The sequence below is a fragment of the Bubalus kerabau genome, chromosome X (assembly GCF_029407905.1).
Source record: "Bubalus kerabau isolate K-KA32 ecotype Philippines breed swamp buffalo chromosome X, PCC_UOA_SB_1v2, whole genome shotgun sequence".
Taxonomy (NCBI): domain Eukaryota; kingdom Metazoa; phylum Chordata; class Mammalia; order Artiodactyla; family Bovidae; genus Bubalus; species Bubalus kerabau.
This window is the reverse complement of record NC_073647.1, coordinates 45004361-45027190: the sequence shown is the minus strand read 5'-3', so window position 1 is coordinate 45027190 and position 22830 is coordinate 45004361. Positions and strand designations below refer to the sequence as shown.

Here is a 22830-nt window from a genome sequence, read left to right as displayed (position 1 = left end):
TGCTACAGTCCACGGGGTCGCAAAGTGTCAGACATGACTTAGCGACTGAGCCCAACAACAGCAAAGCCTGTCCAAGGAACTCACAACCCCTTGTACAGCAGCACCTGAGGATGCTGCTAGTGTTTGGCATCAGCTCCACAGGCAGATCTCTGCAATCCCTTCCCCTCTGAAGTGAATCATGAGCTTCTAGGTGAGAAAGACAAAGTCCAAGGATGCTTGAGAGAGACTTGAGATGTTCCCTGTGAAAGGGGTTAGTGATCCCACCCCCCACCTCTAGGGGCTTCTCACTTCCTCTGGAGGTCACCAGGAGCCAAGTCTCTGAAAAGATAGGGGCAGTCAATCTGGGAAAGGGGGTTTTCAAGCTCCGCCCCCCCCCCCAGGTGCTCCCTCTCACACCCAGGCCCCTGGGCTAAACTGGGAGCCAAATTGCCATCAGTTTCCTTTGGGTTCAGAAAAAGTCCTCCAGTGGATGCCTTGGACTGGTCCTTTGGTGGTGGGTCCGCCTCCACCCCAAATACTTGGGTTAGTGGCCCACGGAGTAACTAACTCAGATCAGAGTTTCCTGGGGAGACTCTCAAGTCTCTTCTTTTTCCCCCTGTGCCAAGGAAGGTGCTAAATTACCCAGGTTCCTTTGGACGCCCAGGAATGCGCTCTGAAGGGCTGGAAGGTGTGGAGTGAGGGTGGGGGGAAATCTCAGAGGCCAGGGGACTTGGGAAAGTGATGAGGTGCAACAGGTTGTGGCGAGGGGCGCGGGAAGACGGGGGCTGGAAACCACAGTGCGATCCCATGGCGCACCAGCGGGCTGGCAGGGGCGGGGGTCGCAGCACCCGCATCTTGCCCCTGCCGGGCCCAGCCTGCAGTCTTTCTCCCAGTCGCAGCGTCGGCCCGCCGGTTTCCCCGCCTGGGGCCCGCGCACCGCCGGCTCGCCTCCTCCTCCCTCCCCCACGTCCCCCGCCCCTGGCTGTCTGGCAGCGCCGCAGCGGTGGCGGTGGGGGGCGGGGGGCCTTGGCGACCAGGCTTCTTCCTTGTCTCCCTCCTCCCCGCGCCTGGCCGGAGCCACCCCTCCCTCTGCCGCAGCCGCGTACACGTCGTCGGAGATTTCCATCGAGGCTTAGGGGGAGGAGCCAGGATCGGGGGCGCGGGGCGGGGCGAGTGGGAGGAGTGAAAGTTGGAGCCCGACAAAACCCTCCACGCCGCGCTCAGTGCGGCCAGACCGCGCGCAGCGACCTCCGCACAGGTGGTCGCGCCGGTCCCCGCCGCAATGTCGACCAAAGTTCTCCTGATCCTCATGGGCACGCTGGTAATCCTTCCGTGGTGAGTCTCCAGGCCTGGACCCAGGAGTCCCCGCCCAGGCCCCACTCCCTCTCCCCGGGAGTGAGGCCGGCTCCTGAGACCCCCGCACCCCGTGTTCCTCGAGCCCCACTCCCTGCCTGCCCCAGGCCCTCGCATGATCTACCCTGGTCCTGCATCCGCTCGACGCACGCGGCCAGCCTTCGCCCCGCTTCCCCTAGGATGGGAGCCCCGGGCCCCTGAAGGGGCGCCCAGGAAGGAAGACGGGACGCCTGTCACCTGGCCGCTCCCTTGCCCCGTCCCTTTACCCCCGGGGACCCCCCTTTCCAAACCACTGCAGCGGCCTGGGACCGATTGCGTCCTACCCCCCCCCCAACCGCCCCCCAGCCTTCCCTGGGAAAAGGTGACCGGCCTGGGCAGGTTCGCGCCTCTGGGGACTGGGGGGACTTTGGGAACGTGGCGCCCAGAGAGGTATGCGGGCAGGGGGAAGAAACTGCGCTTAAAATGTTTGAGTGTTGGCTAGTGTGTTCTCTCGTTCGAAAAAAAATTTTTTTTTCTCTTTTCTGAGCGCCTAGTGAGTACCAGGCACCTTGCCAGACAACTCTGACTTTATTTGCTTCCCTTCCCGCCTCTCCTTTTGGTGCCAGTCCCAGGCAGGAGCCTTGGTTTAGTCCAAGAGTTCCCACCCCAGCTGTCCACTCCATCCCCCTCTACCGCCGGGTTCCCTCTTCCTCCCTAATGCCCCCAGACGCCCTGCTGGGTCTTGGCTGACTGGAGCCAGGGGTCAAGAATGGTCATCTCCGAGGTCTGTGGTTTTGGATCCTGCATTTCAACCCCTCCCACTCTTCCAAAGATCAACAGCAGGTTTTCCCTGGAGCAGCCGGCTTCCCTCACACCTTCCTGGGGTCCTGGGACTTTGCAGGGGAAGGTTATCCCCTGCATCTCTGGCTTCTGAGAGTGAAAGAGGACTGCTTCACATTTTTTAGATGGTTTCCCATTCAGCTGCAACTGTCACAAGTTCCTAAGCTTCCTGATCTTTCTAGAAGCCTCCACCACTAGACTTGTCTTGCTTTTTGTTTTGGGGAGAGGTATTGGGGAGATGGCTTCTCTCCCCACCCCAAAATACTTCAGCTCATCAGGGGAAAGGCTGTGTAACTGGTTGCTGGCTCATTGGTGCCCTCGAGAAGGGGGGGCTGGCCTCATCAGGGGGCTTGGTAAATATTTCTGAATGTGTGCTAGGAATTTCCAGTCATCCACATCCCTCCAGATGTGAACTGGACTAGTTGGGAGAGATGACATGGTGACTGGGGCAAAAGAGGGGTATAGTCGTGCAGAAGGGGGGAGGAGAGCAGAGAGGAAACCAACAAGGAAGAGGGGCTGTTGTGATGAAAACTACCCTTCCAGCCTAGGGGGGAGGACTGCAGTAACTCACTCTGTCAGTTCAGGCACTGTCCATATGGTAACCTGTGACGTCATTAAAGAGCTGGGGAGGTGGCAGTGGGGTGTGCTGGCACGGGCCATCTTGAACCACCTAGCTCGGGTCCAGGCTCAGCTTAAAACCACTTGTATGACACTGGGCATAGTTCCTTCCTCCATCTGGGCCTCAGTTTCTCCATCTGTAAGGTGAAAAAGAGGACTCATATGGGGGAAAAAATGCAGTCCAGTGGCCCTTCTCATATTCTCTTCCCTTTCCCCAGCCAGCTGCCTGAGCATCCTCTGTGGGGGAGGGGTTGCAGAAATTCAGCTCCATCTTGGACCATCGCATCAAGAGGGATGTGATGCCTGAAAAGTCCCATGGGAAGATCCCCACTAGTCTGTGCATGAGTGTTTTTCATGTTTTTATTATTTCTAGCTGTGAAAGTTGGCTTAATGGCGAGCTGAGGAAAGGTGTATACATTGTCAGCAACTTCTTAACCCCAAGATCCCAGGATGACGGGGCTTTTTGATTTGTTTGAAATTTTTACTAGGAAAATCAATTTGTCAGATGACAGCAGCCTCAAGACCCTCTGATCTCATTTTCATGGCAGACATAGTCTTGGGCCAGAGAGGCTGTGGTGGTCTTTGGGCCTTTGCTTGTTTGTTTGTTTGCCTCTCGAAACTCAGGGGTTCTTCTGGTTGGCTGCAGACTTCTGGGAGGGGTCATGGCAGGCTCTGGCTAACAGTCCTGATCATGCCACGCTCCCAGTTAAGTCACACATTTTGCAGTCCCCTAGTTCTCTATCCCCCTGCCCCCCGCCCTACGGAGGCTGGCATGATCTATTCAGAGGACAGAGGAAAGAGCCTCCGGGAAAGAGGGCATCTCTGGATATGCTATTAGACATGGAAATTGCTTTCCCCAAGCCCAGTTCTTCCCTTGCCCACAGTGGGAATTAGCCACCTCAGACATGAGAAATGGCATCAACTTGGCACATCTGGATGCCACTTAAGCAATTCTAAGAGTTTGAAATACTGCAGGAGCATGCATTGTGCTGCTCAAGTTGGCCTTCCCTTGGTCTGCAGTACAGAGGCCATACCCACATCTCCTGCCCTGTTAACCCCTTCTTTGAAGGAGCAAGTTGTCTAATTGATTTTGTAAACTATAAAATAATTTTGTAAGTGTAACTGAGATATAAGAGTGTAGAAATCAGGAGTGGATTTTCACAAAGGAAACATGCCCGTTTAACCAGCACCTAGACCAGGAAACAGAAAGTTGCCTGTCCCCTCCCCCACCTCCACTAGCTTCACCACTCTGCCCCCTTCAAGTACACCCTCTTCCCCAAAGAAAAACACTCTCCTGCCTTCCAACATCACAGATTAATTTCGATGATGGCTTTTGAAAAAGCTTTTAATTATAAATTTTTTCAAAGACATAGAAAAGTACAGGGAACAGTAGAGTGAATCTCCATGTACCCATCACCAGCCTCATTAATTATCCGCTCATAGGCAGTCTTATTTTCTATGTATCCCACCCACTCTCTATTTCCAGCTTAAATTCTTTTAAAGCAAATCTCAGACATCATATCATTTCATATGTAATTATTTTAGTATGTATTTCTAATTGTAAGGACTTCAAAAACAGAATAAAATACCACTATTACACTAAAAATGTTTAGAATGTTTTCACGCTGAAGAAACTAACCAGTCAATATTCAAATCTCCCTTAATGTATCATAAAATTTTTTGTTTTGTTGTGTTGTGTTGTGTTTGGTTTGGTTTGTTTTTTATGGTTTGCCCTTTAAAATCAGGGTTCATATAAGGTCCATATATTTGCAGATTTTATTAGCATTTTAATTTTTCAAAATGCTTTTTTAAAAAATTAGAACATATATGCAGAAAACTGCTCAAACCATAAGTGCACGGCTGATGAGTTGTCCAAAAATGATTCACACTGATATCAAAACACCCACATCAGGGACTGGAATGTGACCAGAACCTCAAGCTGCCTGGTGCCCCCTCCCTCACTGCCTCCCAGCAAAGGAAGCATGACTCTGATTTCTAACACCGTATCTCCTGTGTTTTATACATTTGCAGGTGGCTTTTTTAAGTTTTTAAAATTTGTAAGTTTAATTCTTTGTGTAATATTTTGGCTGTGGCACTCAGGCTGGATTCCTGTTGACCATCTATTTCCTAAATGATAGTCTTCATTTTCTCTCAGTTCTCAGAGCTTCCCCCATCCCTGGCCCCCAGCTCCAGTATAGTAGAGTATCACTAAAGCAAAGACATGCAGTGTTCTGACCCTCTCTGGGAGAGAGTGCTCGGGCTTTCCTGAGCATTCCTCACAACCCTGGCCCTGTGCCTGCCCATTTGCTCCCGGGTGGCACTGGTCAGGCAGACTGGAGACCAAGACTAGTAACGGCAGCTGATTGGCTAGAGCTCATGCACCCACGTCCTCTTGCTTTTACCTTGAAAAATTATTTTAAAATCTCAAACTTGCTTTTGATATTGATTTTTGTAAGAATGACCATTAAAGATGGATAGCATGAGAAGTTCCAATGGAGAGTACAACTTTTAGAAGAAATTAACAAGAATAATCTGGCTCTTGATTTACTGTTACCAGGTACTCTTCAACTATGCTGTGGGTTGCCGACTTATTCACTCTGTCCCAGGAGGCACCAACTGGGCCCCCTCACAGTGGAGGACAGAGGCTCACTTGTTTGTTTTTATGTTCTAGCATTGAAGGACCTCAAGTTGAATCAGAGGAGGGATCCTCTGCCAGTGATGATAAGGTCTATGGCCCTAAGCCCCAGCCTCCTGAAAAGGAACTCTCCTCTGAGGAAATAAAGCCCACTGCTGTTGGTACCCATAAGAAACTTGGCAAAATGCCAACAGCCACGGAAATCCTGGATGGCATCTTTCATAACTATGACTACAAACTGCGCCCTGGCATTGGAGGTGAGTAGCAGGACATAAATCTCCCAGGGCCCGGAGGGTAGGAGGGTTAAGGGCCTAAGTGTGGAGAATGGGCCTGGGGTGTAGGTGGTGGTGCCCTGCATGTGGGCAGGAGCAGCTGTTGCTGACATATCAAGTAAGAGATGTCAGTGCTGGTCTCAGCAATGCCATTGACTTTGGTCTAGACTTTTCTCTTCTCTCACCCTCAGTTTTTCCAACTATAAAATGAGATGACGGGACTAGATGATTGACCTTTGAGGTATGTCCAATTCTTAACAGCCTATAAATTGGGCCTTTTCATGAGAGAAGAAAGAAAGAAATGGTATCAGATCTTGAAACCATGTAGTCCAATCCTTACCCCCTTTATTCACCACTGACCACACCCTCCCTTGCCCCACACTTCTGTTTGACACTTACCTCTGCCACTTCTGCTTACTTTACAGAGAGACCCACTGTGGTCACTGTCGAACTGTCTGTCAACACCCTTGGGCCTCTCTCTATCATGGACATGGTGAGTACTGAGCTTTGATTTATAGTATCTTCTAGCCTAGGGAGCTGACCCATGAGGCTTTTGAGTACTTGGTTCTTCTGTGTCTGTAACAAAAGGGGTTTTTTTTCTTTTGGAGGGGGGGATTTTAATCCACAAGGACTTGAGAAGGAGACTGAAAGTGGTAAGTCCCTTGCTGCCTGAAGAGGACCTTCGGAATCCTGACTGTATCTTTCAGTATTTCATTCAAAATAAAAATAATAAAGCAACTTTAAACAACACAGTGGAATGGCTCTTTTCTTCTGATAATGATTTTTATGGACTTAATCTTGTTGTTACCAACTGTTGCTCTAGGACTACTTCTCTAATTCTTCCCTAGTTTCTTATCTCCTTTTTGTACTCCCCAGTTAGCCTCCATGAGCTCCTACTTGATATACACAAAATGCAAGGTTTCTGCCTGCCCCAGGCAACCTACTAACCCAGCCTCCTGCATGACATGCCTCTTGTAGTCCCAGCCCTGCTTAAAGCATGAAATTCAACCCCACACTCTAGCAGCCAAGGATCTCCATGTCTGCAGCCAATCCAGGGCTCTAGTTTTATTTATTTATTTTTTCACTCCTTTAGAGATCATGTGCCCTAGTCACGCTAGCGTATGGTGTCCCCAGGCTATCTTGTGCTTCTGAACCTTTGTTCAAGTGATTTCCACTTTGGGATGGCATTTTTCCAATTTTTCACCGTATCCTTCAAGATTTAACTCTAATGACATCTCTTTTACGGCATCTTCCCTGACTTCTACAGCTATTAGTTGCTCCCTTTTTTACTCACACCACACTCCTTTCTCTGACTCTCAGACCTTTCTAGCATATATCACAGTTGTTTACCTGAACTTCTCTACCTCATTGTATTGTAATTACGTACTCTGTGTCTGCCTTGCTCTCTCAACTGTGGGTTCCTTGGTGTCAAGGACCCAGTATATGTTAGCTGAGCAAATGAATTATAAGAGATGTTCTGCAAATGTCACTTTCATCTGTGGAGCCTGATAATGAGGAAGACTGGAGTAACCAACTCCATCACTGCCATAGCCTCGGCCTAGCCCAGGGCAGACACAGTTTTAGCATACACCTTGGTACCCAACAAGCACCATGTGACTGGGTGAGCTAAGCGTCTAGGCTCTGAGATAGTACTTGCAGATACACACTCAAAGGTAAGTAAACATTCATGGAAGCTCAAGATGTTTACATAGGTTGAGTGCAAGAATGGGGTTCCCCACTGTGATGCTTTGTTTGACTGCCTTATTCTTGGGGCACAATGTACTTATGTATTGGCTATGCAAAAATTAGGACTTCCTTGGTGGCTCACAAGGTAAAGCGTCTGCCTGCAATACGGGAGACCCGGGTTCAATCCCTGGGTCGGGAAGAACCTCTGGAGAAGGAAATGGCGGCCCACTCCAGTACTCTTGCCTGGAGAATCCCATGGATGGAGGAGCATGGTAGGCTGTAGTCCATGGGGTCTCAAAGAGTCAGACACAACTGAGCGACTTTATTCACTCACTCATGCAAAAATTAACCCCAAAGCATAGTATCTTAAAATGACAAATAATCATTAGGTCACAGCTCCTGTGGGTTAGGAATCCAGGCATGATTTAGCTGGATTCCCTGTTTCAGGGTCTCCCAAGGCTGCAGTTAAGGTGTCAGGTGGGACTGGGGTGTCATCTGAAGACTTGACTAAGGGAGGGTCCACTTCTAAGTTCTCATGTAGTTGTTGGCAGGGCTTAGTTCTCTGGCTACTGTCTCGAGGCTTTCCACAGACCTTGCCATATGGGCCTCCCCACAGGGCAGCTCACGTGTGGCAGATGGCTTCCCTCAGAGCAAACAAGAGCATGAGAAAGAGTGCTTAAGATTGAAGCCACAAACTTGGGGGAAGTAAGAAGAAGAGAAATGTGAGAGCAGTCAGATCTTTTTGAGTTTCTGTTGACATTTTAAAGCTTTTTTTCCCTCTTCCCTTGATGTCACATTTATTCTTTGCTGTCATCAATGTGCTTACCACTAAAATGAGTATGAATTTAGCAATTAGTTTGACTAAAATTGTTGATAAACCAAGAAATACTGGGTTTTGAGCCAGAGGTTGATGTCCTCTGGTCCCACCATCATAGCCACCATTTACTCTTAATAAGAAAGGCACCTTTCAGATAATTGGTGGGAGCATGGCAAAAGTGGCCTGAAGAGTAGTAGAAAATCTGTGGCTACCACCTCCTTGTTATGTGTGTAAGATGTAATTTGGGGAAATCTGTTTCTAACATCTGCAAGAGCCTTTGCTGTGTGCGTACTCTTGTTGGCATTGATTTCACAGGGAGGACTGCTTCTTGACAAGCCTGAGTGAAAAGTGAAAGTGAAGTCGCTCAGTCGTGTCCTACTCTTTGGGACCCCATGGACTGTAGCACACCAGGCTCCTCCCTCCATGGGATTCTCCAGGCAAGAGTGCTGGAGTGGGTTGCCGTTTCCTTCTCCAGGGGATCTTCCCAACCCAGGGATCGAACCTGGGTCTCCCTCATTCCAGGCAGACGCTTTAACCTCTGAGCCACCAGGGAATGACAAGCCTGAGGGATACAGTTTAATGACCCAGCCCTCACCAAACCTGGCATGTAGCACAGAACTGGTCCAAAGAGGAGCCAATAACTTGATTTTCTTTGGCTGGTAACATGTTGCTTTAGCCTGGGCCAAGTGCCTTTAGAAGATTCCGAACACTCATGTGGTATTAAATTTCCCAGAGAAGTCTGGCCATCTGCATAGTTCCCCATAGTTCTTTAAAGCTGTGGAAGGTCCCAGTCCTTGTACATGCCTGTTTTTCTCTGGTGATACTGTAGAGTGTGGTGCTTGGTGAGGAGGAGTTCCAATACACTTCAGTCATAAATCAGAGCTTGTGGAGAGCACAGGATTTGTCCTCAGGGAGAGAAAACAAGTCCCCTTGTCAGACTGGGGAAAATTGAACCGTTAGTTATCAGTTGGTGTGTCCTGAACTTACAGTTGGAATCCGGTTAAATGGAAATGAAATGCTTATTTGAAACCCGAGAGTGTAGCACAGAAGCAAGTGTGCACCATAGTGCGGAGGCTTCCTCTGGTTACTCAGCAGTTCTGTAGGCCGGTTTGGAGCTGCCAGCCATGCAAGAGAGCAGAGCCACCCTGAAGGCCACTCGTGAGGGCTGGTGTGGCTTGGCAGGGCAGGGCTGGGGGCTCTGCATGTGAATGGTAGTCAGGCTTTTTGCTGTGTGATGCTCCGTACTCCTCCAGGGAACATTCTCAGTCTTGGGGGGCTGGCTCTCTGTAATTGGGCAGTGGCTCTCACCACCTTGTGTCCTGAGCAGCAAAGGCAAGCAGAGATGGTCTTGACCACTGCTCCCCAAACTCGAGGGCTCTACAGGCCTCCTCGTTGTGGGTTTCTGGTTGGTGGTGTTCATTATTTGACGCAGGAAAACTCACAGGAAAGGCTTAGGGGTCCTGCAGAGGAAAACTGGACCTTGACCCCCAAAGGGATTCTTGGAACAAGTGGAGTAAGCCCTGGAGGGTAAGGCAGGTGGAGGTGGTCCCAGGGCAGGGCCATGGCAATGATGCTCTGAGCATCAGAGCCAGTATGTTCCCATTAACTATTTGTTTGATTTCGAACAGACTCCTTTCTCTCTGACCTCTAAAGTAAAGGAGATTGAACTAGCCTTAAAGGTTGTACCTTGGCCTTGTTCTGATACTTGCTGTTCAAGCTACTTGCAGTTCTGTTAGAGTCTGTTTTGTTTTGTTTTGTTTTTCTCCTTTCAATACCAGTGGTGCAGATCTCTAGCTTCTCCTACTTCTTCCTCTTAAACCTTCTTTTTGATATTTAACAATTTATGTGATAGACCATATCTAGAGACCAAATACTTATGGGTTAATTAACATCTGTGCTCCCCAAATAAAAGGTGAAAGGGGCAACTTCATTGTATGCAATCAAAGGTGCATATGTTTGTAAATGTTTAGAATGATTTTGACCTGACATCTTTGATTTGCTATGGAAATGTGGGAGCCCAGATGGTGTTAGCCTGACTGGAGTAGCATCATAGTCCTACAAGGGAGTATCGACGTGATGAGCCCAGCCTTTACAATTAAGCCACCATTGTCTGTCTGTTTCTGGGTTAAATATGTCTTCCCAGATTGCTATTCATTTGGGATTTTTTTTTTTCTTTCTGGAATACATGGAAATAGAGAATGTCCTTCAGCCAAACCCATGCTGTTTTCCTCTGTGCAAACCTAAGTGGGCTCCTGTCTGCTAGATAGGTCCATCACAAGATGGCACGGGAATGTTCTTTATCTGCTGCTGCTGCTGCTGCTAAGTCGCTTCAGTTGTGTCCGACTCTGCGCGACCCCATAGACGGCAGCCCACCAGGCTCCCCCATCCCTGGGATTCTCCAGGCAAGAACACTGGAGTGGGTTGCCATTTCCTTCTCCAATGCATGAAAGTGAAAAGTGAAAGTGAAGTCGCTCAGTCATGTCCGACTCTTAGTGACCCCATGGACTGCAGCCTACCAGGCTCCTCCGTCCATGGGATTTTCCAGGCAAGAGTACTGGAGTGGGGTGCCATTGCTTTCTCCGGTTCTTTGTCTGCACAGCCCCAAATGTGTGCTTTTCTATCCTTGCCACCAGGAATACACCATTGACATCACCTTCTGCCAGAGTTGGTATGACGAACGCCTTCGTTTCAATGGCAGCTTTGAGAGCTTTGTTCTGAGTGGCAACTTGGTGAGCCTGCTGTGGGTCCCAGACACCTTTTTTAGGAATTCTAAGAGGACCTATGAGCACTCAATCACCATGCCCAACCAGATGGTCCGCATCCACAAGGATGGCAAGGTGTTGTACACCATCAGGTATGTCAAGCTTCTAGAGTCTTGCCTCCTGTGACTCTTCTTCCCCTTCTGAGAATTTTTGCCAAAGAAACATGGACTGAGGTTTCATCCTGAATGATACTTCTAAGGGCCCCTCCAGCTTTCCCAAACCATGAGCTCAATCCCTTGGTGTATAGACATACATACTAAAGCCTCAGAATAAGAAGATATTGCTTAAGGCCACAGCCTGAGTTTGTGGCATAGCTTGGACTGATATCTGGGTGATATGGGGCCGGGGAGGTGGTAAAGAGTGGGAGAGTATTGGCAGGTCCTTGAAGCTGGGATGGGCAAGAAACACAAGCCCATCTAAGCTGGTCCATACATTTCTCTGGTGATGGAGGCCAGAGTAGCCAGATACATCCAAGCTGTTCTTCCACTCTTTTTGTCTCTCCTTTGAGCTCTTTATCTCAAATCCCACCATTGCCACTCATTGGCAGTGGTCCCCAGGCCCAAGCTGGGTGGATACCTAAGTATTCAGGGCCAGCCTAATGAGGCTCCTTTCTCCCTTCCAGGATGACCATTGAGGCTGGATGCTCACTCCACATGCTCAAATTTCCAATGGACTCTCACTCTTGCCCTCTGTCTTTCTCTAGCTGTGAGTACATTCTTAGGTTTCTGGGACCCCAGAGTCATCACACTGGACCCCTTCTTTTTCTCATCCTTGCCCCTTACATTTTTCTGCCTTTGTTTTTCCCTTAAGATGGTACCAAGGCTGCCCAGGGCCTCCCAGTCCATCCTCATCTTTCCTGCTGACAATGCTGTGTTGCTTAACCTGGGCTTCGTGTTGGCTTCCTCCTCCTTTCCACCCCATTTCAAATCAGTCACCTCTAAAGTGCATCTCAAGTATGTCTGCTCTCCATCTTCACTGTCACTACTGCCTTGGTTTAGATCTTTGTCATCTTCCACTTGGACTTTGAAACATCTTCACTTTGAAGCTGACCATGTCTAACATTAAATACACGGTCTCCTCCCAAACTCTACCCTCAAAACAAATGCATTGCTTTTGTGTTCCCATCTGTCCCATTGAAAGACACCATCAACCACTCAGTTTTCCAAGCCAAGAACTTTGATGCTTCTTTCTTCTTTACCTCCTACATCTATCCAATCAACACATCCTGTGGATGTTCCCTCCAGAATCTCTATTGATTTTATTTCTCTGCATTCTCTCTGCCACAGCTTTGGCTCCTGCCTTTGTTCATTTTACTGTGCCTGAGTTACTGCACTGGGCTCCCATAACTGATCTCCCTGTCAACAGGCCATCCTCATATAAGAGCTAGAGTGACCTATCTAGACTAGGTTACTCCTTAGTTTCAAATTCTTCCTGAACTCTCGAATCAATTCCAAATTGCTTAAAGTAGCACTCAAGGCCCTTCATGAACTGGCCTCTGCTATCCACTGCTACATACCTCATCCATCTTCTGTGAGCTGGCCATCCTGAACTTTTAATGTTTCCATAATACATCAGGCATTTTCACCTTTCTGTGCATAGAACACACTCCTCACCCTTTCAGCCTCATCCGTACAGAGAATATTTATACTGGACTTTTAAGACTTACTGAGCATGTCACCCGCTCTATAGAATAGCCTTTTCTGGGTGTGTCCCCAACTGATCTTTCCCTCCTTTGTTTCCCCACTGTCCCACGGGCAGAGGTTTCTCAGAGGAATTCCAACAATTACAGATGTGTACTCACTGTCTTATTCAATAAAATGTGAATGCTTGAAGGCAGGGCTCCTGCCTTGCTCACCTCTGTGTGTCTAGCACAGGGCATGGTACTGAGGAATGCTTAGTAAATGCACTTACTGGATGGACTTCAACAATGAGGTAAGAGAGGTAAGGCCCCACAGCTGGTGCAGCCAGAGTCAGGACTCCAGGGCATTGCTCAGACACCATGACGTTGGAGGCCTCAGCTCAGCTTCCCAGTCTCACATGACTCGTCTTGCCACGTTGCCTTACAGTTTCCTATCCTGAGAATGACCTAATCTACAAGTGGGAAAACTTCATGCTTAAAATCAATGAGAGTAATTCCTGGAAGCTCTTCCAGTTTGACTTTACGGGAGTGAGCAACACGACTGAAACTGTCACAACCCTGGCTGGTAAGTGCACCTTTGAGCCAGGGCTAGCCAGAGGCCCAGGAGGGTGGTAAGGATGGCTGAAGGTAGCCATCCATTCGTCCAAATGCTATGTACTCATTCCATGACAATATTGTAGACCATGGCTCCTGTCTTATAAATGCTAAGCACTTACAACTGTTTGCAGAGGAAACTGAGACTTTGTAACTATATCTCAGTCTCATCTGCAAAGAAGTAAGTGCTTTGCCAAGCCCCGGAGAGGGTAGGTGAGTAGATAAAGTTTTGTTGCTGTCAGAATTTGCAACTAGCCTTGTCATGCAGACCTTTTGGTTTCCAGAGCTTTGTTACAACTGACCTACTTGGACACTTGGGGAAATGGAGGTCATGTGAGTTCTCCATACTCAGAACAATCCAAGTGGTTCCAGTTGAGTGGGATGCAGTCTGTCCTGATGGGAGGTTGGAGGCTGGAGTTCTGTCATCAGCTATGTGAGGGCTGGGATAATCTGGAAGAGGTTTCAGCAGCTACAATACCTGCCGTATCAACATTTATTTTAAAGGAGCAGCCCTGACATGCACAGATTCCTGTCAAAGGCTTCGTGGTGGATTCAACTTGGATGGTGATCATTGGTTTTCTGACCTTGTCCCTCACAAGGACTAAAGGGGAGGGTCCTGGGTCTATTATACTTTAGCTCCCAATTAGGTGTGAGTGTCTTTGCTTGTGTTCCTAGGTGATCTGAATGAGGAGGAGCCAAGGGGCCTCCCTGGGGCTGCTCTGGGAGCAGCCTTTTCACACACACTGACCAGTCAGGGCAGTGGCGGCTCTGCCCTCACCGTTTCCAGCCTGCGGATGGAACCAGTCACCCAGCCAGCCATTTGCCATGGAAGGTGTCTTGCTTGGCTTCCATGTGGCTAGGCAGAAAATCTGCTTTTGCTTTACTTGTTGAGTTGGTCCCTGGGTGAGGAATAGCCCATGCTCATCTGGCTTTGCTTGCACAGTACCAGGCAGGGGTAGAAGGCTGCTTTACAAGTGCTTTCCTTTTTCTTGGGGGCTCTGGGTAAGCAATTTTACTCCCTTTGACTTGGGACCCTTGCTCTTCTGCCGGCTGACCATTGGCATGCCTCTTACCTTTCTGCACCTTGGTTTCCCCAGACAGGTGGGGACCCATCATCAAAAGCGGCAGGAGACAAGGCCCATGGGCTTTCAAGTCACTAGTGGTTCCGTTTAGTAGATGGTTGTACATTGTTTCAAAATGGTACCCTAGTGACTACAAAGCCCCAGTGGCAGCATCATCACCAATGACAATAGGTAAGCACCCTGCCCTCCTTGGAAGAGAGGAGAGTTCTTGAGAGAAAGGAGAAGGCCTCCTTTATCTTCTGCAAGAGATGAGGTGATCTTGAATCATAGTTTCTTCAGTATCATAATTATCTTTGGGACTTTCAGATAAACATAGTTATCTTTCAGTCAGTCCCTGGGCAGTTCTCTCTGTCTGGAGTAGACTTAGGTCCTAAGCCCCTAAGGGTTCAGAATGCAGTGCTAGCTTGGTACCCTGGCCACCTTGGGCCTTCAACCAGAGAACCTCTGCTTCAGGAGCCTTACCCCCAGTGAGTGAGGCATCTTTCACTGCTGGCTGTTGAGCCTTTGATAAGAATTCACCCATGATTAGGATTTTGCTTTCTTGCAAGGGAGTTTCTTCCTTCGCTAGACAACTCTGTTCATCAGAAAAACCTCTGTGTTCATCTGAAATTGAAATCTCTGGAACTTCCACCCGTTAGACTTAGCTCTTTTTCCCTAGAACTACTGAGCTTCCAGTAAGTCTAGTCAGTCTTCCACAGGGTCAAGATCAAAGAGCCAGTATTATAGTTCCAACCCTGGAGCATATTCTTTTATAGACTATACAGCTGTAGTTCTTTTCCCTCCCCTTTGTTCTTCAAAGCTTTGGCTCCACTCATCCTTCTAGTCTCAGTCCCCTGGACACGGTCTTTTTCATTGTGTTCCTCTGACAGTGCAGTGACCAACTGTGCTCTGGCTGAGGCAGATAAGAGCAGAAAGCATCTTTAGCTTTTCTCCCCCTCTGGCTCCTCAGCCCCAGATATCTTTTTTCCCTTACCCATGTTCCTCTATTCCTCAGAAATAAGAAAGTGTGTGTTAGTACCTTCACTTGGCCTTAAAGGATAAGTTCCCATCTGTTGAAAAGTAGAGAAGGTTCTTCTTTGGTGAAATAGACAAAATAAAAATAGAAAAAGCCAATAGGATAATCAATCTTATTGCAACAAGAATATATCAACTCAGCAAAGTTTTGTGCAGAGTGGCTATAGCTGAGTAGGGCCATTTTAATTGCAGTCGAGACCCCAGGAGAAGGAGCTAGGATCTCAATAAATAACATTCTGGCTAGTAGGCAAGGATGAGTGGTCCCTGCAGCAGCCCCGGAGGAGGACTTCTATCCGCAAAGCTACTATTCTGGACACAGGTATTCAACTGGCCCCAGGCAACTCCCTGGCCTTTTCCAGAAGATTCTGAGAAGTCTTGCCCCTTGAGTGTCAGTGCTGCCAAGGTGAGTAGGAAAGGCTGGTCTTCCCATTCAGTCCCAACATACCCAGACTTGCTGGGCAGGTGATCTATTTTCTAAAATAGGAGGACACATGGACAGGTTAGTGTTCTGGTCTGCTGTACAGAACTGTTGCTGGGCAGCACCAAGAGTTGCTGTGCATCTGCTGGGTTCTAGGCTGTGCTGGGCTGGGATGGGCAAGAATGTAGCAATGGGGCTCAGATGAGACCTGCCCTGAAGGGGTTTAAAAACCCACCTAATAAGGCCAGCGAATTCTACAGCATCACTGAGGTGGAGAGTTGGAGCTTAGTTTCACTGAGGAGCCAGAATTTGAACTATTGTAAACCCAACATGATGTTGAGAGTAAAAAGATATATTCTGGCCTCAGAAAGGCCTCCAGAATCCCCAGGGGTCATGATAAGCATGCAGAGTGTTTGGGCATGTCAGAGTATAAGGCAGCATGAAGGGTCCAACAGAAGATGCCAAGTGGAGATAGAGGCTGTCCTCAGGTCCTGCACAAGCCATCACTGCCTAGGCTGAGAGCCAACATCAAGGACACGATACCCAATGAATGCGAAAACCTCAGTCAGCCTTGTGGATGTATGTTCTGCAGACCTGACATCTAGAGGACTGACTGAAATTTTCACTTTCAGCTAATTCTTCTATTTTCTTGAAACATGGGGAACACATGTATACCTGTGGCGGATTCATTTTGATATTTGGCAAAACTAATACAATTATGAAAAGTTTAAAAATAAAATAAAATTAAAAAAAAAAAAACACTCATTTTGGGCTAGGGTAATAGACTAAGAACAGGAGTCCAGGGTTTGAATATTGGTATAAATATCCACACGCTATCTCAAGGAAGCTGAGTAGATAGGGTTAGCTTAGAGTAAGATGTGGACATGGAGGCCTCAGTCAGCCACCTGGACATTAGCCATATGGTTCTGATATCTAGAGGGCTAACTGATTTTATTGCTTTCACTTGACTATTCTGCTCCCTATCCTAAAATGATGGATATGGGGTGTGTGACCGTGAACTGAGAGAGAATTGATGAAGGTTCTAGCCCTGGCTTGACTCTTAACTGACCATGGGCCTGGCAGTGAGTCTCCTCTTGGGCTTCCTCTATGTCTCTGTGTGTGGCATTGCCTTAATGTGCCTCTGTCCAAGGACCGTGGTGGGCATCCCATGAGCCCCTATTGGGCCCTTAGTATGCATGTCTTCCTGCATGTGGGACACCCTCGTGGCAGTGCTGTAGTGAGGAAGTATTTTTTAAATATCTTCCAGGTGATTTCATAGTCATGACACTTTACTTCAACGTGAGCAGGCGGTTTGGCTTTGTGGCCTTTCATAACTATGTTCCTTCCTCTGTGACCACAATGGTCTCCTGGATTTCCTTTTGGATCAAGAAAGAGTCTGCTCCAGCCAGGACTTCTCTAGGTAAGTGGGTGAGGTAGGCATCTCCTTGGGGCACAGAATTGCCTTCTCTGGGGGCCTTTCCAAAGTGTAATATATAAGCTAGTGGTGCCGTCCACCTCCACTCATCTCCTTTCACAGGGATCACCTCTGTACTCACCATGACCACTTTGGGCACCTTCTCGCGGAAGAATTTCCCACGTGTGTCCTATATCACAGCCTTGGATTTCTACATCGCCATCTGCTTCGTCTTCTGCTTCTGTGCTCTGATGGAGTTTGCTGTGCTCAACTTCCTGACCTACAACCGGACGGCGCCTCGTGGTTCTCCCATACTTCGCCATGTATGAGCTGGTATGGGAGTGGTGGCAAGGCTTTGGAGGATGGAGGCATGCAAGTAGGGCACTGGCACTCATGACACGTGGGTGGCCAGCCCACCAAGTAATGAGGGGTAACCTGGGGCTCTGGGGGGCATTGGGTAAATTTTCTGGTGTGATGGTGGAAATTCTGGAGTGGGGGGTGCAGGAAAAGAAACAGGGTGCCAAGCACTGAGTCCTCAGGAATCCTTGAGACAGCACCTAGGCTTTGTTCATCTTCCCTTGACTCGTTCTGACTTCTTTGCTCATTCCTTTCAGCCTCGTGCCACGATCCGTGTCCGCATCCCTGTCGTTGAGCATCCAGAAGCTTTTGTGTGCGACATTGAGGACTCTGAGGAGGAGGAGTTGGGGGAGAGTGAGGAAGATGAAGGCCCATCCTGCCCAGCCCGGCAGGCCGCCAGGCCAAGCCGCCTCCAGCGCTCTGCTGGCTGCAGCAGGTGGTGCGATAAGTACTGCTGCATGGTCCCCACTTGTGACGCCAGCAGCTGGCAGCAGGGCCGCCTCTTCATCCATGTCTACCGCTTGGATAACTACTCGCGAGTGATTTTCCCAGTCACCTTCTTCTTCTTCAATGTGATCTATTGGCTTGTTTGCCTTAACCTGTAGGTGCCAGCTGGTACCCTGTGGGGCAGCCTCCCCAGTTCCCCAGGAGGTCCCACAGCCTTTGCTAAGGGAGTTGGAGGAAAGCAGCAACCAGAGAATGTCTTTTCTTCCCCTTCCCCAGCCAGCAGCTGGCAGGGCATCGCTCCTTGCCAGTCGCGCCCCACCTGGCCCATTCACCAAATCTCCTTAGCGCTCCATCTCAAGTAGAACGGCCCCATCTCTGTTCTTCCTGGGGCATGTATGATGCTCAGGCTTTGAAACATAGACTCAGCAACCAGCTCCCTAAGATGGTGTCCATGTGTGAGCGGATTAGCCATCTCCCCAAAGGGCTAACACCCACTGCCTTTTCCCAGAAACCCAGCACTGCCTTTGTGGTGCTCTGGGCCCAGCTCTGGCCTCAGCCTCAAAGTGCATACACCAGCTGCTTGCCTGATCCTGGCACCTCCTAACGATGTTGGGCAGCAGTGTAACAGGGGGAGGGGATCTCCATCCTAGGTCCCATAATTATATTCTTGACTTGTCTCCCTGCCCTCCCTTCCCCTGCAGATAGATGGGCACTGGCGTGATTCCTTTAGGAGGAGGGGAGCCAGCAAGTGAGGACAGTACCCCTCCCTCTGCTGCTGTGATACCTCCCTCTCCCCTCCCTGCGGGCCTTCATTACTCATCTGCACCACCAGTTCAATGCCTTGCATCCAGTGGGTGTCTATTTTCGTATGTGATGATAGTAATGACCCCCTGCTTTGTATGCCCCTTTCGTCCTCCCCCTTGACCCCTGTGACTTTTCTGTGACTTCCCCAGTGACTTTCCCAGCCCCAACCCAGGTGCTAGGCCATGGTGACTTCCTGGGGCCAAGAAACTAAGGGAATTCTGTCTCTGCAGCAGACATTACCCGCATTGATTGGTGCCCAGCCGAGGCACAGCATAGGAGTTCTGCCACTTCCTTGGCCCGTGGACCTGTGAGCTGGTCCACTCCTATTTCTGGGGCACTCTGACAATCACAATCAATCAATTGAATTCCCTTAAATTTGTACAGCACTTTACCTTTTGCAAAAGCACTTTTGACAAATTATTTCTATTTTGAGCCTCATAGCCCAGTGATGTATTCAGGGCAGGATTCTTATCCCCATTTTGCAGATGAGAACCCTGAGGCACAGATTTCTATGGGACTGTGGATCTCACTGGAAACTACCCAGGAGCCCACTGTCACGTGACAGGGCTAGGCAGCTCTTTCCACCATGATTTGATTCTATAGCCTCTGCTGACACCCCAGTGGCAGGGCCCAGAGTGGCAGCGTCTTTTCAGCATTGGCCTGCTCAATTCCTGGGCCTCAGGTGCTCAGACTGCCCCAAAGATCTAATCTCTCCTGGCTCTAGTAACCCAGTGAGGTGAATTTGGACACGCCCCAATGCTTGTATATGCTGAATGAAATCTGTGTCTGTATTTTATTGTGGGGGGGGGGTGGGTAGGGTAGGGCTCCATCTGCTTTTTGTCACCATCAACAGTAAAGGGGGAATATATCAATAAATATATCAGCAAAGCATAAAATTGTCATGGCTGGTTTCTTGGGTGTTCAAGTTTGTTCTCTGCTGAGGTTTTATTTTTTTTAATTTTACTTATTTTTGGCGTCACTGGGTCTTTGTTGTTGTGCATGGGCTTTCTCTAGTTGTGGAGAGCAGGGGCTACTTTCTTGTTGGGGTGTGAAGGCTTCTCAATGAGGTAGCTTCTCTTGCTGTGGAGCTGTGGAGCACGGGCTCTAGGGAGTGGGTTTCAGTTGTTACAGCTCACTGGCCCTAGAGTATGGGCTCAGTAGTTGTGGTGCACAGGCTTAGTTGCCCCGTGGCATGTGGAATCTTCCTGGGCCAGGGATCAAACTTGCGTCCCCTGAATTGGCAGGTGGATTTTTAACCACTGGACCACCAGGGAAGTCTTCTGCTGAGGTTTTAAATCTTAACTCAGTGACTCAAATCTTTGTTATAGTCCCCCATCCATGACTCCTAGACCTACCACGCACTTGCCATGTACTTTTCTCTCAGTGGAGAACTTAAGGGAAGATACTGACCAAGTGGGCGCCCCCCCCTTTACTGATTCCCTTACTTACTCCTATACCTCTTCTCCCCTCCGTGTTTCTTTTGCTTTGCCCATCATTCTAGCTTCATCTAGTTAGCTTTCTAAAGATCATCAGACTCAGAACACTCCCTATTTAAAGATGGGGATGCTGAGGCAATTCTCACACAACCAGTCAATAGTGAAGTGGGACAAAGTCAATTCCCTGTCTTGGCTTACAACAAGCCTAGAGATCTTGGTTGATTACCCTTCAAATGAACTTTCTAAAAAGGTATTGGGAAGTGTTGGCCCTGGCATCCTTTGACACATCCAGCTCTAAGGAAAGTCAGAAACGATAATAAGAACAAAGCAGGAGACAAAATGGTATCTGAACAGCCAACAGTTTTGCCATAAAGTTCTTGAAATGATTTCCCTGTAAGAAATCTACATGCCTTTACTGTATATTTTCTGATGTCCTAACCCATGACACATTACAATTAATAATAACAAGTAACAAGGAAAATAATTGCTCACTTTTAGTTATATTAGATGCAGAGATGGGGGAGAGAAAGCCTGGTTCCTGAGCAATGAGGACATGCAAATTTGTGAGCACTCATATTTAAATGCATTTTGAAACAGATAGTGCAAACCTGATTTCTTCAACACACTACAGTAAAGCTAAAAACAAAATTCCTACCATTAGTAAATTTTAAGGCGCTCATGTAAACAGTTCTTTTAAAATGAATAAATTAAAACCATAATTGGGTGCATAATATCAAAAAATCAAATTAATGAAGAAAAAACTCCATATGTTTAAAAACACATGAGATGCAGCCAGCACCACATTCAGAGAAAAATCCATGATTTAAGCATTTCAATTACTGAGCACAATGGAAGATAAATGAGTTAAGCATGGAAACCTAGAAACTAGAAAAAGGATAAAAGCACATTATATCTTAGAAAAGTTTGAGGGGAAGAGGGATTTAAAAATTAATTAGTGTCAGGAGAACTAGCTACTCATTTAAAAGTAAATAAAACTGGGTCTCTGTCTCTTTCTTTACATCAACATCATGGATGTATCAAACATTTTAAAAGTTTTTAAGAAAGTCCTAAGATAATATGGGTGAATATGTTTTCTTGGGATGGGAAAGGCCTTTATAAGCATGACATAAAACACCAGAAACTGTAAAGGAAAGTGCTGAAAAATTTGTTCATACTAAGAAATAGTAACTAATGGAAAAGCAAAAAAAAAAAAAAAATAACAAAACACACTGTCAGTGGTGAGTTTCTCTGGGAAGCAATCTCTGAGACTGAGATTAGCATGTAAGGGGTTGATTGGGGAGTGCTCTTAGGGTCATTGCAGCCACCATTAGGTCTTCAGCTATATACGTGAGGAGTTTTAGAGTTGGGGTGGATTTTCCAAATTGTCACAAATCAGGGCAAGGAGGCTAGGCATTTATACTCTTGCATTTATCAGTTACTGGATGTGAGCATGAACTTTCAAGGGATATGAACTTGGGTGTGTCTGGAGAAGGACTCAGTTGAAGTAGTCAGCCTCCAACAATCTCAGCAGTTGGAGAAACAAGAGCTTCAGGGTCAAAGAGGTAGAGATGTGGAAGGCCTTGGTAACACACCACAGCATCCTCCACAGTTCATTCCTCACTTTGTTCAGGCTCATTTGCTTCAGATAAATAAAATCTGGAGTAATTCACCTACGTTGAGTTTCTTTTCCTGAGGAAAACTTAAAAGATCAGTGAAACACTCTCTAGCACCTCCCACTGGAGCTGGTCTTAAGGCCTTATAACTGATAAACATCATGTCTATGTTACACTTCAATTCTGGATTTCCTCTCACTCTCAGCTAGTATCTCTCCTGGTCTAGGTGGCTTACCTGGTTGAGTGACTATGCCTCGTCCTGAAGGGTCTGAGATCTGGGCACCTTGTTCATCTCAAGCCACGAGCTGGAGGACTTGTTTATCATTTCTAAGGGATACCTAAGTGGGTCATGGAAGATGACCTGTCCCCATTGTATGCAGTGCCCTTATCTTCTCCCAATTATTAGGGTCAATTTCCACTGCCAGGAAGGAGATTTGTGATTTGGTGCCAAAAGTGACTGGGCACTAGCCATGAATTAAAATTTAATTAAAATTTAATTTGTTGTCCTCTGGTGAAGGCGCAATCTGGGAGCCAAGAACTAAACCTGTAGAACCCAGAATTATGAGGATAAAAGTACGAATTCTTCCAGTGGGTCACTGGGAGTGATGACTCCTATTCCTACTCCTTAGTTCCCAAACCTCTATATCTCCTTTATAATGGTCATTGATATAGGATATATAATGTTTTCTGGTGGGTAACACCCCATCCTCTCAAGGTATCATCTACAAGCTGAAACGTTAGATGTGCTTTCAACACACCATTTCATCATTTTACGATGATGTGGTATGTAATAACATCCCAGCCATGTGCCCAATGTTGGACTCCTTTGGCCACAAAGTGGATCTCTGGGTCCATTTCAAGTTATATATAATCCTGTCTCAGCGCTCTTGACTAGTGGAGTTGTCTGAGATCCTCCAGAAAAGAAAGGCAAACCCATATCCATAATGTGCTGATTGCAACTGAGAGGCATCATTGCCCCATGAAGTCTGAAATGACTCACTGTAGTCAACTTGTCCCCAAGTCACTTGTCGATTCTCTTGAATGGTCATATATTGGGACTTGCCATTGATC

General features: G+C 47.8%; 1 protein-coding gene across 1 annotated transcript; it reads left to right on the top strand.

The window, feature by feature from the left end:
* Positions 1–1216: 1216 nt before the first annotated feature.
* Positions 1217–19494, top strand: GABRE (gamma-aminobutyric acid type A receptor subunit epsilon). The gene is made up of 9 exons (XM_055564763.1): positions 1217–1314; positions 5441–5661; positions 6102–6169; positions 10813–11033; positions 11564–11646; positions 13008–13145; positions 16935–17108; positions 17226–17425; positions 17717–19494. Exons 1-9 carry the CDS (start codon positions 1262–1264, stop codon positions 18062–18064), a joined length of 1506 nt encoding a protein of 501 aa, XP_055420738.1. The 5' UTR covers positions 1217–1261; the 3' UTR covers positions 18065–19494.
* The last annotated feature ends 3336 nt before the right edge of the window (positions 19495–22830 follow it).

Excerpts from the sequence above, each read along its gene's own strand:
- GABRE (XM_055564763.1), top strand. The coding sequence starts at position 1,262 with ATGTCGACCAAAGTTCTCCTGATCCTCATGGGCACGCTGGTAATCCTT. Across the intron at positions 11,034-11,563 it reads AAGGTGTTGTACACCATCAG|GATGACCATTGAGGCTGGAT; the intron begins GTATGTCAAGCT and ends TCTCCCTTCCAG. Across the intron at positions 13,146-16,934 it reads AACTGTCACAACCCTGGCTG|TATTTTTTAAATATCTTCCA; the intron begins GTAAGTGCACCT and ends GTAGTGAGGAAG.